This window comes from Martes martes (assembly GCF_963455335.1).
Source record: "Martes martes genome assembly, chromosome: 3".
Lineage (NCBI taxonomy): Eukaryota > Metazoa > Chordata > Mammalia > Carnivora > Mustelidae > Martes > Martes martes.
In genome coordinates, this window is record NC_137890.1 from 167,413,038 (window position 1) to 167,428,749 (window position 15,712).

The 15,712-nt window shown below is 51.2% G+C and overlaps 2 protein-coding genes across 5 annotated transcripts; one reads left to right on the plus strand and one right to left on the minus strand.

Moving 5' to 3' along the window:
• Positions 1-29: 29 nt before the first annotated feature.
• On the plus strand, positions 30-11,510 carry GLB1L (galactosidase beta 1 like). The gene is made up of 18 exons (XM_080798180.1): positions 30-150; positions 1,321-1,447; positions 1,654-1,820; positions 2,065-2,215; positions 2,403-2,463; positions 6,036-6,130; positions 6,220-6,394; positions 6,478-6,536; positions 6,640-6,761; positions 6,869-6,909; positions 7,107-7,225; positions 7,534-7,608; positions 7,726-7,815; positions 7,959-8,072; positions 8,368-8,499; positions 8,629-8,844; positions 9,212-10,539; positions 10,644-11,510. The coding sequence occupies exons 2-17, from the start codon at positions 1,379-1,381 to the stop codon at positions 9,479-9,481; spliced, it is 1,956 nt and encodes a 651-aa protein (XP_080654306.1). The 5' UTR covers positions 30-150; positions 1,321-1,378; the 3' UTR covers positions 9,482-10,539; positions 10,644-11,510.
• On the minus strand, positions 9,592-15,699 carry ANKZF1 (ankyrin repeat and zinc finger peptidyl tRNA hydrolase 1). 4 transcript variants are annotated; one of them, XM_080798176.1, is made up of 13 exons: positions 15,102-15,699; positions 14,255-14,361; positions 13,926-14,028; positions 13,614-13,807; positions 13,110-13,222; positions 12,867-13,014; positions 12,354-12,582; positions 12,059-12,205; positions 10,924-11,407; positions 10,649-10,760; positions 10,346-10,513; positions 10,123-10,208; positions 9,592-9,920 (listed from the first exon to the last, which is right to left on the minus strand). In XM_080798176.1, the coding sequence occupies exons 1-13, from the start codon at positions 15,247-15,249 to the stop codon at positions 9,797-9,799; spliced, it is 2,163 nt and encodes a 720-aa protein (XP_080654302.1). In that variant the 5' UTR covers positions 15,250-15,699; the 3' UTR covers positions 9,592-9,796. The 4 variants fall into 4 exon arrangements, with proteins under 4 accessions (XP_080654302.1, XP_080654304.1, XP_080654303.1 ...); XM_080798178.1 differs by having other exon boundaries at positions 10,924-11,401; positions 12,114-12,200; positions 15,102-15,655; XM_080798177.1 differs by having other exon boundaries at positions 12,114-12,200; positions 15,102-15,655.
• Between the last annotated feature and the right edge of the window lie 13 nt (positions 15,700-15,712).

A 15,712-nucleotide genomic window follows, 5' to 3' on the forward strand; every position in this document is an offset into this window, starting at 1 on the left:
CTAAGCCTGGGGGAAGACGGGTCCCAGGACCCGGGTGAGGGTTCCGCACCTGGCCTTCAGGAGTGGTCAAGACGCAGGCACCCACGCCAAAAGGGAGCAAAGCCGGGCTTCGCCCGAGGCCCCCAGGACCTCCATCTCCCAATGCCGGAGGTAGGAAGCTGACTACAGTCCAGCCCCGAGGGGCGGGTGCTGGGGCGCGTGCTGCCGGCCTGGACTCCTACCCCTTACGGCTCTGATCAGTACAATCTTGGGGGCTCTGACCTGTATCCCACTCCCCTAGTTTCAGTGGTTGAGACCTTAGGCTCTTGAGCCAGACTAGGTTCTAAATCCTGTCTTAATAGCTTAGTTACTAGCCGTGTGGTCTTGGACCACTTAACCTCTCAGAGCCTCAGTCTCCCTAATTGTAAGCAAGGTATAGTGGTACCTAAGATTAAGTGCACGTACTGTGAGGCCAGACGGCCTAGTTCAAATCCCAGCTCTGCTAAACTAGTAGGGCGACCTTGAACAGGTTATTTAAAATTTCTGTCTCTCAATTTCCTCATCTGTAAAATGGGAATGATAATTATCAACTGCATGGAGTTTTTTGAGATGTGACGTGCTTAGCACAATAGCTGACATAGCCCTCAGTGTCAATAAACAAGTTACTGTTATTTTTATTATTATTTTATTTTTCTTATTCTGATCCTTACATCCCAGACTTGGGACTGTGAAGGCAGGAGCCACGGAAATTCACAAAATCCCAAACCTTAGCACCAAGTAGCTCTCCTTGACAACTGTCACACAGGCAGGCAGGGATAAATTGAAGAACAGTGCACATCCAAAGAAGACGGAATGGCTGAGGTGGTACAGGGCCACTGGGAAAAAGAGCCCTCTTATAACTAGGTCCCCCGCTTTTTACACCACTGGGAAGATCTGGTTTCTCTTGGTTCTGAACCTGTTTTAGCCCCCTGGTTCTGACATTCATTCATCTAGATTTAACCTGCTATGTGCCAGGCCCCGTGCTAGAAGCTGAGGATTCAAGATGGACAAGGTACTCTTCACCCTCAGGGAGCTCAGTTTAGTAGGACAGTGCTTCTCAATCTGGAATGTCTTTAGGATCACCTGGAAATCTTGTTAAAATGCAAATTCTGATTCTATAGGTCTGAGGTAGGACCTGAGACTCTGCATTTCTAACAAGCTCCCAGGTGACGATGATGAAGCAGATCCAAGATACAGAGGATTTTTACAAACTAGTAGAGTAGTGGGGCGGACAAGTCCAGGCTAGTGGCCTGGCAACTTGAGGTGGTCCCCGCCCCCTTGCTCGCTGAGGTTCCCTCCCAGGAATCCGCCACGTGACAGCCGGACCGCCCTCTCAGACTAGAGGAGCCCTGTTAGCGCCATGGCCCCCAAGAAGCCGCTCTGCCTTCCCGCCCTGCTGTTGCCACTTCTGACGCTGCTGCTACCCCAGGTAAAATGACAGGACTGAGTCAGCAGGCTGGGTGTGGTGAGGCGGGACGAGACGGAGCCCAGGAGAGAAGGAAAGTGAAAATCACAGAACAATGGGCAGGGCTAGTTCTACCTCCCCTACCCACACTACGCCTCCTCCCGTCTCCTCCCCACCCCCCACCGCCCCGGACTCCAGACCTCTGCTGAGCATGGTCTCTCTCTTTGCAGGCAGGCACTCGGTCATTCGTAGTGGATCGGGAAAATGACAGATTCCTCCTAGATGGGGCCCCGTTCCGCTACGTGTCTGGCAGCCTGCACTACTTTCGGGTACCACGGGTGCTTTGGGCAGACCGGCTTTTCAAGATGCGAATGAGTGGCCTCAACACTGTACAGTTGTAAGAAGTGCTCAGGAGAGCCGTGGAGGGTGGGATTTACCCTTCCTACCACCCCCGTAAGAAGGGGTTTGGGGACAGGAAGACCAGCTGGGTATGAGAGCTCCGGGGCTTTCAGGCCAAGGGTGGGAAAGGATGAGCCAGGATCTCCCTCTGGCAGCTTCCTGGAGATTCCCTGCAAGGCCTGAGCCCTTAGGTTTCCCAGCACCTCCCCACGTTGGGCCCTGTTAACCTCTTTCTTTCTCAGTTATGTGCCCTGGAACTACCATGAGCCCCAGCCTGGGGTCTATAACTTTAATGGCAGCCGGGACCTCTTTGCATTCCTGAATGAGGCGTCTTTAGCGAACCTGTTGGTCATACTGAGACCAGGACCTTACATCTGTGCGGAGTGGGACATGGTGAGTTTAGAAGGGACAGAACCAGAGCCACTCACAGGCAGTTCCTCCACGCCTCCCATCTGCCCGCACTGTAGGGCCACTTCCAGTGCTGCATTCAACATCCTCCCTTCTTACGCAAGCCCCCCCCCCCCCCGCCCCACGCCCCGCCACCAAAAAACAAAACCTGCTGTGGTTATGTTTGTCTCAGGGGGGCCTCCCAGCCTGGCTGCTTCGAAAACCTGACATACATCTGAGAACCTCAGATCCAGGTGAGTTGAGACAACATTTTTAACACAGAAAAAAAGCAACCAACAGCTACAAAATGGGTCATTTGGGTGCCCCAAACCAGAGAGACCATCCCCAAACTGGAGCTCATTCATGCAGACATTTGAGTGTCTCCTTCATGCCTAGTGAGGCGCCACATACTGGGGGACCAAACAGACCCAGCTCCTGTGCAGTGGAGCTTACGGTGAAAGAAACAGCTTTTTATAAAACCAAAACCTGCAAGATTAGCACAACCTGTAAAAATATCAGCCGTGGAAATAGACACGGAGTTGAGATCATGAGTGACAGGGAAGGCCCATTTGGGGTGGGAACATCAGAAAAGGCTCTTCTGAGATGATGACATTTCACTTGGCTCTAGGGAGGGGAAAGCACTGGTCATATGAAGAGTGAAGTGACAACAACCAGGTAGAGGGAACAGTCTATTCTAAAGCCTGGAGGTGGGAGAGAACATGGCCTGATTGAAGCCAGCTTGGCTGGAGCATAGTGGGTAAGGGAGGGAGGAATGTGTCGTGAAACTAGAGATAGATCAGGACTGTTCAGGCAGGACCTGGTAGGCCACTGTAAGGGTTTGCATTTTATTCCAAGCACAGCAAAAAGCCATTGAAAGAGCCTAACCAGACAGGTTTGATTTGCTTTCAGATTACTTTAGCCTGGATGTGGAGAATGGAGGGAACAGGGCAAGGGTAGAGGTGGAGAAACTAACTGGGAGACTCTGACTGTAGTGGAGAAGGGAGGTGATGGGAAGAAGAGGGGAGAATTGAGATGCAGGTTGGAGATCAAAATCACCAGAACTTGTTGATAGATTTTGACAGGAAGGAGAAGGGTGGGGAGAGCATGGGTAGGGTCTGGAAGAAAGGGGTCCCCTTTCTTGCCAGTCTAGATGGTGGTGCCATTTACTGACAAGGGGAAGATGGAGGAAACTGGGGGTGGCAAAGGGCCACCTTTTTGGTGGTGGTGGGGGAACAGTTCTTCTGGTTATGTTAAATTTCTGTCCCATCACACTCAAGTGAGGATGTTAAGTAAGCCACAGACTGTGTGAGCGTGGCACTCATGGGGAGGTCTGAGCTATAGATAAATTTGGGATTCCTCAGTCTAAAGATGGCGTTTAGATCCATGGCTATTGAGACATTGCCTGAGGAAGGAGCATAGGGAGAGAAAAGATGAGAATTCAAGATTAAGCTCGGAAATGCCCAGTATTTCAAGGAGTTTGAATTTTACTTCAGGTGTGTAAATAGGAAGTCATCAGAGCAAGGGAGCGATTTTATCTGATTTCTATCTTTCAAAAAGATCACTCTGGTAATCTGGTAAGAACACTTTGTATCTGCTGGGGACCCTGCAGGGACTGTCCCACTTCTGAGGGTGCTGAAGGGCTTTCTGCCCCTCACAGCAATTCCCCAACTCAGCTGACTATGAAATACATTTGAAATGGTAATTTGTGCTGGAACACCGGCAGGCGGTGTCTGCTTTTCTCAAGAAAGCCAGTGACCTCTTCACTGCTGAGTCTACACTCCCTTTCCAGGCCTCTCTCCTCCTTGGCCAGTCAGGAGCACCCAGCCCAGCTTTTCCCACCATCCTTTCACATACACTCTTCTCTTGGCTTCCAGGATACCACCTTTATCTGATTCCTGCTCCTTCCCTGCGCCCCAGCCTTGCTGACCACTCCTTATTAGTCTCTTCTGTTTGTTTGTTTTAAAGATTTTATTTATTAGTTTGAGAGAGAGACGGAGAGCCTGAGCAGAGAGAGAGAGCAAGCGAGAGAGAGAGAGAGAGAGAGAGAGAGAGAGAGAGAGATCCCGGGGGCAGGGGGTGGGGGCGTGTACAGAGGGAGAAGCAGGCTTGCTGCTGAGCAGGGATCCCAATGCAGGACTCCATCCCAGGACCCTGGGACCTTGACCTTAGCCAAAGGACAACGTTTAACACACTGAACCACCCAGGCACCTTCCTTCCTAGTCTCATGCTGGCTTTTCTCCCGTTCTCTTTCCGATAAATGCTAGGGTGTTGCAGGGCTCAGTCCTTGGACGCTTCTCTTTTCTATGTGTTCATTCCTTAGACAATCTCATCCATTCTCATGGCTTTCGATCCATCTAATAGCTAATGACTCTGAAATAGGAATCTTCAGTCAGGGTTGCCTAGGGGGCTCAGTCAGCTCAGGTCATGATCCCAGCATCCTGGGATCGAGTTGTGCGTCACGCTCCCTGCAGAGAGCCTGCTTCTCCCTCTGCCTGCCGCTCCCCCAGCCATTCCTACCATCTCCTCTCAGTTAAGAGTGACTCCATTTTGCAACTGATCAGGCTAAGCACTGTGGTGTAATTCGTCGCGCCTCTCCCTCCCACCTCACATTCAACCTATCAGAAAACCCTGCAGCTTTACTCCCAAAATACATTGAATTCAGCCCCTTTTCACCACCCTCATTAATCCAAACCACCTCTCCCACCTGGCTACTTTAATAGCTTATTTACTGGTTTCCCTTCTTTGCCCCTAGCCTCTGTTCTTGACACACGGTGATCCTGTTAAAATAGAAGTTTAAATACATCTCTCAGATCATGCCATTTCACTGCTTAAACCTCTCCAATAGGTTCTCACCTCATTCAGAATAGGCACCATGGATTCCTTAAAATGGCCTATTAGATCCCACCTAACTGGCACTGTCATCTCCTTGACCTCTGCTCTTTTCCTCATTGTTCATGCTGGCCTCGTTGCTGTTTTTCAAACCCACCAGGCGCATTCCTCCTTTGAGGTGTTTGCACTCAGTGCTCCCACTGTCTTCCTGCAAATGAGGCCTGCCCTGGGCTACTCTCTAAAATTTAAGCTCCTCCACGATTTTATATCCTTCTTCCCTGCTTTATTTTTTCTCCTTGGCACTAACACACTATCTATTTTAGCTATTTATTTATTGTCTGCCCTCCTCACTGGGAAGGAAATTTCACAAGGGCAGAGATTTTTATCTATTTTGTTCTACTCTGTATCCCTAACACCTAGAACATTGCTTGGTACACAGGAAGCATGCATAAATATTTGTTGAATGAGATTTAACATATGCTTGGATTAAAGGAGGCAGTTAAGTCTGGACACCCCTTATACAGAACACAAAATGTAAAGGAATTCAATGTTTTTGTTTGTTTTTTAAAGATTTTATGTATTTGTCAGAGAGAGAGCGCTCATTCACAAGCAGGGGGAGCAGCAGGCAGAGGGAGAAGTGGGCTCCCCGCTGAGCAAGGAGCCTGATGCGGTATGATGCAGGACTCTATCCCAGGACCCTGGGATCATGACCTGAGCCAAAGGCAGACGCTTAACCGACTGAGCCAGCCAGGCGTCTCTAACATTTTTCTTATGTTTAAAAATTAAATTTATAAACACTGCTTTTAAGGTTTCCTGAGCTCAGATGTCCTTGCCATGCAAATTCACAGGTGCTCAGGGTTGAGTCATTTGTGGACAAGTGGAATGCAAACTGTAGCCCAGGGTTCAGGCAGCACTGAGCTTGCTGACCTTGGTGCTGTGGGTAGGGGCTGCAAAGGTGGTGGTGTCCTAATGAGCAGACCACCGTTTCTTCCTTTAGCCTTTCTTGCTGCAGTGGACTCCTGGTTCAAGGTCTTGCTGCCCAAGTTATATCCATGGCTCTACCACAATGGGGGCAACATCATTAGCATTCAGGTACAAGTGGACCAGGCAAGAGGAAGGCGGTGCCGGGGGTCCTAACCTCCACTGGATAGCTGAGCTCCACTCCTCCTTTTCCCTGGCAGGTGGAGAATGAATACGGTAGCTACAGAGCCTGTGACTTCAGCTACATGAGGCACCTGGCTGGGCTCTTCCGTGCGCTGCTGGGAGACAGGATCTTGCTCTTCACCACAGATGGGCCTGAAGGACTCAAATGCGGCTCCCTCCAGGGACTCTACACCACTGTGGATTTTGGCCCAGGTCTCCTGAGCCAGGGTGGAGTGGAGTCTGGGGACTGGGCATCTCTTCTATGCTCATCCCTCATCTTTGCCTCTTTTCTGCAGCTGACAACATGACCAAAATCTTTGGCCTACTGCGGGAGTATGAACCCCATGGGCCACTGGTGAGGAGCTGGAGGGGAGGGCAGTCAGAGCCGGAGTCAGCGTTGGGAATGGGTCAAGCTCGGTTCCCATCCCGCTTACAGCTGCTATCACTCCACGTTTTAGGTGAACTCCGAGTATTACACAGGCTGGCTGGATTACTGGGGCCAGAACCACTCCACAAGGTCCATTTTGGCTGTGACCAAAGGTCTAGAAAGCATGCTGAAGCTGGGAGCCAGTGTGAACATGTAACTGGAGACACGGGGGCCAACATGAAGCCGTTAATGGGGTGTTGGGGGATCAAAGCGATTCAGTGGGTCAGCTTTTGCCTTTCGCCCCACCTTCCCCACTTCAGGTACATGTTCCACGGAGGCACCAACTTTGGATACTGGAATGGTGAGTCCGCAGGGTCGCTGGGGTGGAGGCAGGGAGGCATCAAGGAATTTGAATCCGAGGGCTGGGTAGATTAGGAGGTCTAGAAACTGGTGTGGCCACCACTGCCCCCTCTGGCGGCAAAATTCTCTGCATGAATGTCTTTGCTTAGTGCCAATCATTTGAAAGACACTGAATTAAGGAAATTGGTTTGACCCCAGGTGCTGATGAGAAGGGACGCTTTCTTCCAATTACTACCAGCTATGACTACGATGCACCAATATCTGAAGCAGGGGACCCCACACCTAAGCTTTTTGCTCTTCGAAACGTCATCAGCGAGGTGCCCTACCACTTCATTAAGCGCCCGAGGCTCTTATTAATTTGGGGAAAGGGAGTACCTAAATTGTTTGTAATGGGATCCCATAAATCACTGGTGGTTGTCTGGGCCATGGAGCCCAAAGAACCGTTTCCCAGCTACGCAGATGGGACTACCTGGGAAGATAGACACAAGCATGTGCAAAAGTACAGGATTTTCATGACCCCTTGAAACCATTCCCTGGACCCCAGGTTGAGAACCCTATGCTAGGGTCTTGGAATAAGGGTTGTTTGTGTGGTTTTCCTATGGCTCCTGAGAGAATTTGGGCTCAGTTCCAGGAAATTCCCCTGGGACCTTTACCTCCCCCCAGCCCCAAGATGAGGCTTGGACCTTTGACCCTGCAACTGGTAAGCTCTTCTTCATCTTTTCTGATCCTACCCTTTGTTCTCTAAATGGCCCAGCCTATCCTGCCCTCTATTCTGGAACTTCCCTTTTATTCTAACACCTTCCCCTTCTTCCAATAGGATGGGGATTTGCTGGCTTTCCTAGACTTCCTGTGTCCCCAAGGACCCATCAGTTCAATCTTGCCAATGTCCTTTGAGGCTGTCAAACAGGTAAGGCAGAATCCCACATCCAGCAGGCATGGCAGCTTTCCTCAACAGCCGTGGCCAAAGTTTCCTTCTACCCCGCACATCTTCCCCAGAGCATCCTCTCTTACCTCTCAGTTCATCTTAAGTACTTCCTCTTCCATACCCAGGACCGTGGCTTTGTGCTATACCGGACCTATCTGACCTATACTGTGTCTGAGCCAACACAGTTCTGGGTGCCTAACAATGGAGTCCATGACCGCGCCTATGTGATGGTAGATGGGGTAAGGACCTAATTCTAGGCTACCCTTGTGAGCCCGTCTCTTCTCCTCCCCAGCATCCTTTAGCCTTAAGTTCCTTGTATCTGCCTTTTCCCGCTGTCTGCCCACATTTGCAGGGGGGCCTCGGACAAGCTGGGATGAGGAATTTAACTGAGGCTAAGGTTCCAGAATGCATGGGTAACTGACAGATGGGCTACGTTCTCTTTGTTCTCCAAATACGTGGGCTAACGTAGCTTCCTCTGTCATGACAATGAGTTAGATGCTGAGGCCTTCCTCTCACAGCTCCTCTTATCTACAGGTGTTTCAGGGTGTTCTGGAACGAAACATGAAACACCAACTATTTTTGATGGGGAAAATAGGGGCCAAACTAGACATCTTACTGGAGAACATGGGGCGGCTCAGTTTCGGGTCTAACAGCAGCGACTTCAAGGTAAGCTAGTTTTCCCCACCCTTTCTCCTCCGGACTCTTACTGACCAGACTCCCTTGGAAAAATAGGGGCCTAATGGAGGACAAACAAGAGCTTAATGAATGATGAGTTTTCATTTGCCTTCTTCGCAGGGCCTATTAGAGCCACCAGTTCTGGGGCAAACGGTCCTCAGCCAGTGGCTGATGTTCTCTCTGAAAATTGATAAGCTTGTAAAGCAGTGGCTTCCCCTCCAGCTGAAGAAAAGGTCACATCCTCAAGTTCCCTCTGGCCCCACTTTCTACTCCACAAAGTTTCCAATTTTAGGAGAAGGAGGGGACACTTTTCTCTATCTACCTGGATGGACCAAGGTACTGCTGACAGTGGGGTCAGAGTGATGAGAGGAGGATCATGGAAGGAGGGGGAGCAGAAATTATTCCCGATTAGAAACCCAAAAGGGAGGGGTGCCTGGGTGGCTCAGTTGGTTGAGCATCCAACTCTTGATTTCAGCTAAGGGTGTGATCCCAGGGTCATGGGGTCAAACCCCTGTGTCGGGCTCCATGCCTGGGATTCTCTCTTTCTCCCTCTGCCTCTCCCCGCTGCACTCCCTCATTCTCACTCTCAAATAAATCAATCTTGAAAGAAAGAGAAAAGAAAGAAAAAAAAAACCAAAAGGGGATGATTCTACCCCCTTGAGAGCTGACCCTTTTATTTTCCGCTCTCTCTTCTCTTTCCCAGGGCCAAGTCTGGATCAATGGGTTTAACCTGGGCCGGTACTGGACAAAGCGGGGGCCCCAAGAGACCCTCTACGTGCCAAGACCCCTGCTGTTTTCTAGGGGAGCCCTCAACAAAATCACACTGCTAGAGCTAGAAAATGTGCCACCTCAGCCCCAAGTCCAGTTTCTGGATAGGCCTATCCTCAACAGCACCCTGCATAAGACATACATCTATTCCCTCTCAGCTGATACACAAGGTGCCTCTGAACCAATGGAGTTAAGCGGGCACTGAAAGAAAGGTAACCCTCGGACCTGGGACACGGAGTGGGCAGGATTCCTTGGTGCTGGCCACGATGACCTCAAGGAACCAAAGGCCACAAGGCCCAAATGCTAGTCCAAGTACAGTTTCCTTGCCAAACTTTATTGTGATTAAAATTCCAGAGACAGTCCCAGCTCCACACTCCTCTATGGCCCTGTCTTTGCCCGGGTTCCTGAGTGTCCTTTCTAATCTTCCGAATACTCCACTTTCACGGGAAAGAAGAAACCTGGGGTTAGTGTGAAGGCAGCCTCTCAGGGCCGAGCTGGCTCCAGGCGCAGCCGTGAGATATCAGGAAGAGGGCTTGGCGGCCTGGCAGCGGTGGTCCCGGAGGCAGCGTGTGGAGCAGAAAGAGAAGTCGAGATAGTGAAAGGGAGTGAGGCCCTGGAGGGATGTCCCACAACTCCAGCAGCGTCTGGACAAGAGGAAGACAGATGGTTGAAGAGGTACCCCAGAAACTCTCCAATCCAGGCTCTCCCCACCCCTCTGGCCATTTCTGGTTTAGCTCTAGAAGGTTCCCAGAACATCTCCAGTCCCCCCAATGGCCTGAGTATGCTGTAGCATTCAGTCTGCTTGCCCACTCCCAGCCTAGCCATCACGCCCGCCCCTGCACTTACAGAGCACTGAGGTCCACAGAGCCGGGGGTCCGCAGGGTGGGGACACCCAGCTGGGCAGCCAGCCGCTGCTCTGCGGCCAGAGCCCTCTGAGGGAAAGAGAAGTCTTGTTAAGGACAAGGCCCCGGTGGTGGGCAGAGTACCCAAGAAGGGACAGCTGCACGCTGGGAATTGGTCAGACCTCTAAGGAAATCAGGGCTGTGGAAGAGAGCAGCTCGGGCCTCACCTTCTCACGATCGCAGAGGGCGGCAAAGCGCTGCTGCTCTTCTCGCTCCCTCTCCTCCTGCTCCCGCTGCTTCCGCTGCTGTTCCTCCCGTTGCCGCCGGGCAGCCTTCTGCTCCCTTTTCCGCATAGCCTGCCGTGCCTCCATTTCGGGCGTCAGCGGCCCTGGCACCTGGAGGATTTCCGGGGAGGTATAAGGTAAGACCCATACAAACTGTCCTTGGGAAAACTCTAACAAAGTAGAAAAGATTTTAGCCTGGATCTAGGCTGCCTTCCTACTGTGCTGCTGCTTTCTTTTCCAGCTCACCTGAGCCTTGCTGTAATCATAAGCATCTGGATTCTTCTCCATGAACCTTCGGAACTCATTACGTGTTGACCTGTCAGCTGCAACCGTATATGGTGGCCGGGCCCGGGAGTCCCTAGGTGCGAAGAGCCCCAAATATGGGTTCAGCCTGCCTCCCGCATCTCCCAACCTCACCCAAACAGATCAAGGGGAATTCTGTCAAGTAGCCAGTACTAACGTTGGCCTCCAGATGATCCTCTCCATACCCCAAAGGGCTCAGCTTGGAGACCCCTACTTACTGCACGGTAGGGTCGGCACCTGCCTCCAGCAGGAGGCGAACCACTGAGCCTCTCCCAGCTGCAGCTGCTGCATGCAGGAGGGTGAAGCCACTGGAGCCGCAGGGGGCACTGAGCAGAGACAGAACTCCAGGGTCTCTGGGGCCGGCAGCTAGCTGGAGTTTCAACATCCCAACATCTCCGGCTCGGCAAGCAGCTAGAAGCATGTTCCAGAGCTCTGACTGATCAGGGGTCTTGGCCTCATCCAGGGAAGGTCCCAAAGGGGCCACGTGTGCCTGGGCAGACTGTGAGAAGGCTTCATCTCCTTGAGGTTGCTGGGGAAGAGTCACGTGCGTCCCAGCTTCCAGGTCTCGGCTCCTCTCCTTATTCCTCTTCCTCCTCCTCCGCTTTGGCAGTACCTCAAACTCACGAAGATCCAGGGTCCCCACTGTCAACTCTACTAGCTCCAACTCTACCTGGTGGCTGTCTTCTCCCTCCGACCCTGAACCTAGGGAAAAATACGACATGTTTGGTCCACCTGAAGAAATACACAGGGTGGGCTGCCCCAGATGTATAAGAATGTACATAAAAAGAGAATCCAGACTGTCTTGAAATGAAAAGAAGCATTTGTATTTTGTCACCCGAGATCAGGTAGCATGTCAAGAGCTGTATCCATTAGTACTGTGTGCAGAAATGAGGCTCAGCTTAGAGGGGAAGGACCCAGAAGGAGCTATAGAGGGTCAAGCATTCTTAGACTCTCCCCTCGAGCCGCCTTAGGATGGTACACAACGGGGGAGAGCGTGGGGGCAGTGACAGCCATTAAGGCTAAGAGTCTGAGGCCAGGAAAGCAGGCCTTAGCTCCAAACCACAGCGTCTGGTAAGACAGCAAATATGTGAGATTCATGCCACACAGGCATCTGTTTCATGTACTATTTCATGTTTTCTAAGTACCGGGATACATCAGTGAACAAAAGTGAACAGGAAGTCTGGAAAGGTCTGTGACCCAGTCCCAGTAATTGCTACCAGGTGCCCCTTATCGTAACGACCTATGTGTTGTGTAGGACTCATTATAAAGAGGGAAGCAACAGTAGATTTGACACTGCATTTCCGGGACAGACACCCAGAGAGAGAGTTGACAGCTGCCATATGGGACTCAAACCCTGTTTGGAAGATTCCTCATTCTGCCCAAGTGCCTCATTTTCATCACTGGAGACCTTTCTTTCTGCCTCGGTAGCCTTCTTCCCCTCTCTCTTCTTCCAGTGTGTCCGAGGTGAGTCCAACCTGTCTGCCTCCCGGGGGTCCTCTCCTGCCATAAAACAAAAGATGTTTCTCAAGTTGAGCTGAGCAGAAGCCAGCCCAGGTCTCTCTCAATGAAGTATACATGAGAACCCAAGGCCTGGGCTGGAAGGTACAGAAAGGTCTAGGGAGTCTGAGGATCTGGATCATCAGCTTACCATGGACGTGCAAGGTGGTCAGCTTATGGAGCACACGCTGTAGCTCTCGGAAGGTGGGTCTGCGGGCAGCGAGGGGAATATCCCAAAGTCGGGGATCCCCCCGTTGCAGGGGTGCCCCACGGCCTCCGAAGAACAGGGACCGGCCAGAGCGGGGAGCACGCAGCAATATTGTCCCAGCCTCCCCCAGCGCTTTGGCCCAGACTGGCCCTGCCAGCAGGTCACGAACATCCTAGAGAAGAGAGTAACTCAGCCCCGTGCAGCTTCACTTGCTATTTCTAAATCTCCAACCAAAACACCGGCCCACAGATGACGTTTAAGGAATGGGAAGCACAAGACAATAGAGGGGAAGAAGAAGGAGAGGATGAAGACTCCTGGGAGCCATCCCTAGTACCTTCACCTTCCCAGAAATAATGAAGCCCGAATGATGCAGGCGTCAAGCTCCCCACTGTAACATTTAATGAAAGGGGACAAAAGGAGAGGAGCAGACCACCAGATCTGAGAGGCCTAACTCACCTTGTATAACGTGGCTTCATTATAGCGCCTCAGGTTGGCTCCGGCAGAGCGAGAAGCCCCACCCCGGGCATCCCGAATTCCCTGGGCTGTGCCCCGCTTGGCCCGCACTGTGTAGCGGTGAAAGGTTTTGTGGGTCACCACATCTCTTCTGTAGACAACACAGACCCAGTGCTGGCAACCGGCCCATATGCCCAGGCTAACAGGACCCACTGCATCCTTATACCCCAGGTAACACCCTCTCACCCTTGGAAAATGGCTCCAGCAAAGTGCCCAGCTGCAGCCATGAGCACCACGCAGTGTCTGGGACCTCCGTTTTGCAGGTTGTGTAGGAGCAGTTCGGGTTCTTCTTGGGGCACCTGGAAGATGGAGAACACAAGCATGCCCATGGCACTCACTGACAGGAAGAAACCCAGTGCCAGTGCTGAGTGTCTTAATATGCATCATCTCATTTCCTACAACCATCCTGAGGCTTGTCTCCCAGTTTTCAGACAAGGAAATCTGAGGCTTATAGAGTACAGGTAGTCAAGATCAAGTGGTAGAACGATTCAAACCTAGATGGGTCTGTTTCCAAACTTAATTCCATTACACCTGACCCCAGATTCAGGCCATGTCAATCCAAGACTATGCTGTCAATGGTGAGACCCACATCCAACAGAAAGAAAAGTAAGAGATGGCCTGGGCTTAGGGGAGACCTAGGCTGAGTGTACAAAGGCTGTAGTTGGCTACACAACCCGGGCTGCCACTTGCCTGGCGAGGACCTAGCACACAGCGATAGGCATAAAGAAACTGGCCCCGAGCATTCTGGAAAAGAACCCGATGAGGGTGGAAGCCTTGGGGTCTGCTGGCCTTCTCAAACCCAGCCCTCTCCTCATCCGGTATCTGCAAGCCGTCCTCACTGGCTGAGTCTGAGTCCTCTGATCCTGAGATGCTAGAAAGATCTCCTGAAAACAACATGAGGTGCACAAGTTTGGTGTTCCATCTTTGGCCTTTCCCCAAGCTCCTAAACTAGAGCCTTCTTCCACCCCCATGTCCTACTCAACATGTCCTACCGGCCATCACCTGTGGAGCTCTGCTTTTCAAAATCCAGGGCAGACAGGAGAGGCTTGTCCTTGAGACGCTGCTTTAGGTTAAACCGATGCCAGTCAAGCTTATAATGTTCCCTCTGGTAGGAGGCAAAGAAAGAGGCTGAATGTGGAAATACGCCCTAGCCTGGCCCTTTGTGGTACCCAAGACCAGTGATAGAATTCCAGGAAATATGACCAGATAATACTAACTGCCTCAGTCAAAACATGGACCTTTATTAATTAAAGACATGTCATACGTCTCCCTCTCCTCATGCCCCATGATACTTTTGCTTCCACCCCTTAGCTCTGCACCTGGCTTTCTACCTGTTCCTGGTGGTTGTGGAAGGTCTGGTCACAAGTAGAACAAAATAACTTCTCTGAAACATCCGGGAGACCCTGGAGTGGCTTTCTTTCTGGGCTTGCTCTCTCCCCTGAACATAAATAAGGGGAGGGTAATCAGAGAGGGAAAGGGAGTCCAAATCTGCAGTACCTGGAATTACATTCAGGTCTGGTATACAAAGGAGGATACAAAAGAAAAAGATGGCACATCCTTTCCTTCAAAGAATTATAATCTGGGAATCATGAGATAAACGGCACAGTAGTCACTTTTCTCAGTAAAGATATTATGTGAAACAGACATATATCAAACACGTTAACTAAAGGGATTGTTTAGCGGAATCCTGTAGAAAATAATTTTTGGTAACGTTAAAATTATTTTTAACTGCAAAAACCACTTCCCAAACGCCCATTTTTTAAGCTTACATTTCCAATTACAGTGTGGTTTGTTTCAAACTTCAAGAAAAACAGCCAGAGACAAATTAAGGTTGTAAAAAATAAAAAATTGTTTTGCATTCATTAAGAACGACTGATTTCATTGGAAACCAGTTAAATTTGGACTGTATCTAGGAATTTTGAGGTTTTTTGCAGACAGTGCTGTAAACATGACCAGACATAAGAAATGACAAGAGGCTTGTTTGGAAAAAATTCGGGGGGTCTGTGCGGGAAACAACCCGGAGATTGAGGGAACTGAAGATAAATTTTATCCTGTAGAAAGAGATGTCAACAAGGGCTCTTAAACCGGGGAATATCAGTAAGAATGTGTTCCCTGGACGAGCAATAAGCTCTAGCCCGTCACGGTCCTCGTGGGTCCTCCCCAAACCTTCCCAGATACCTGGACAGGAAGCCCGCAGAGCCTGAGCCAGAGCCAACCCAGAAGGGCGGCTCACCAGGCTCAGGCCCTGAAGGACCGGAGCATCCGCGCTGAGGTCAAAGAGGGAGACCAACGCAGGAACCTGGGTTGCAGCTGAAACCGGCGACATGGCTGAGCAGAAATTCTTTAGGAGGACCTCCTGGAGCAGAAAGGGGGACAGAAACAGAGCTCCCCAGAGTGCGATCCTACCGCCCGGTCTCCTGCCTGCCTGACTTGGTCTCCCCACGCCGGAAGGCCCCTCGGGCCTCAGTCTGGTACCAGGAGTCCGCTCTGGGGATTAATACGTGACCCCAGGCCGCTTTCTCAAACCCACAGTCTCGAACCACATAGAATGAAAGGAGGAAGCATCCAATTCCCAAATCGAATCCAGTAGAGCCAAAATCACTCAGGTTCCCTAAGCGACCGCTCCTCGATACCCGTGCGATGAGCTCCAGCAATGACTAAACCGCGTGGACTCGTCCGCGCCCTCAGAAGCGGCACCAAAGGCCCCAGGGGGCCGAGCGGGACGCTGGTCTACAATTCCAAGCCCGGATTTCTGCAACACCACAACAATCTCGTCACTACGGAGCAGC

Coding starts and splice junctions, on each gene's coding strand:
- GLB1L (XM_080798180.1), top strand. CDS start 1,379: ATGGCCCCCAAGAAGCCGCTCTGCCTTCCCGCCCTGCTGTTGCCACTT. Junction 7,226..7,533: donor TTCGAAACGTCATCAGCGAG/GTGCCCTACCAC, acceptor ATTTGGGCTCAG/TTCCAGGAAATTCCCCTGGG. Junction 7,609..7,725: donor GACCTTTGACCCTGCAACTG/GTAAGCTCTTCT, acceptor TTCTTCCAATAG/GATGGGGATTTGCTGGCTTT.
- ANKZF1 (XM_080798176.1), bottom strand. CDS start 15,249: ATGTCGCCGGTTTCAGCTGCAACCCAGGTTCCTGCGTTGGTCTCCCTC. Junction 13,808..13,925: donor TGAAAAGCAGAGCTCCACAG/GTGATGGCCGGT, acceptor TGTTGTTTTCAG/GAGATCTTTCTAGCATCTCA. Junction 12,583..12,866: donor ATGAAGCCACGTTATACAAG/GTGAGTTAGGCC, acceptor TCTCTTCTCTAG/GATGTTCGTGACCTGCTGGC.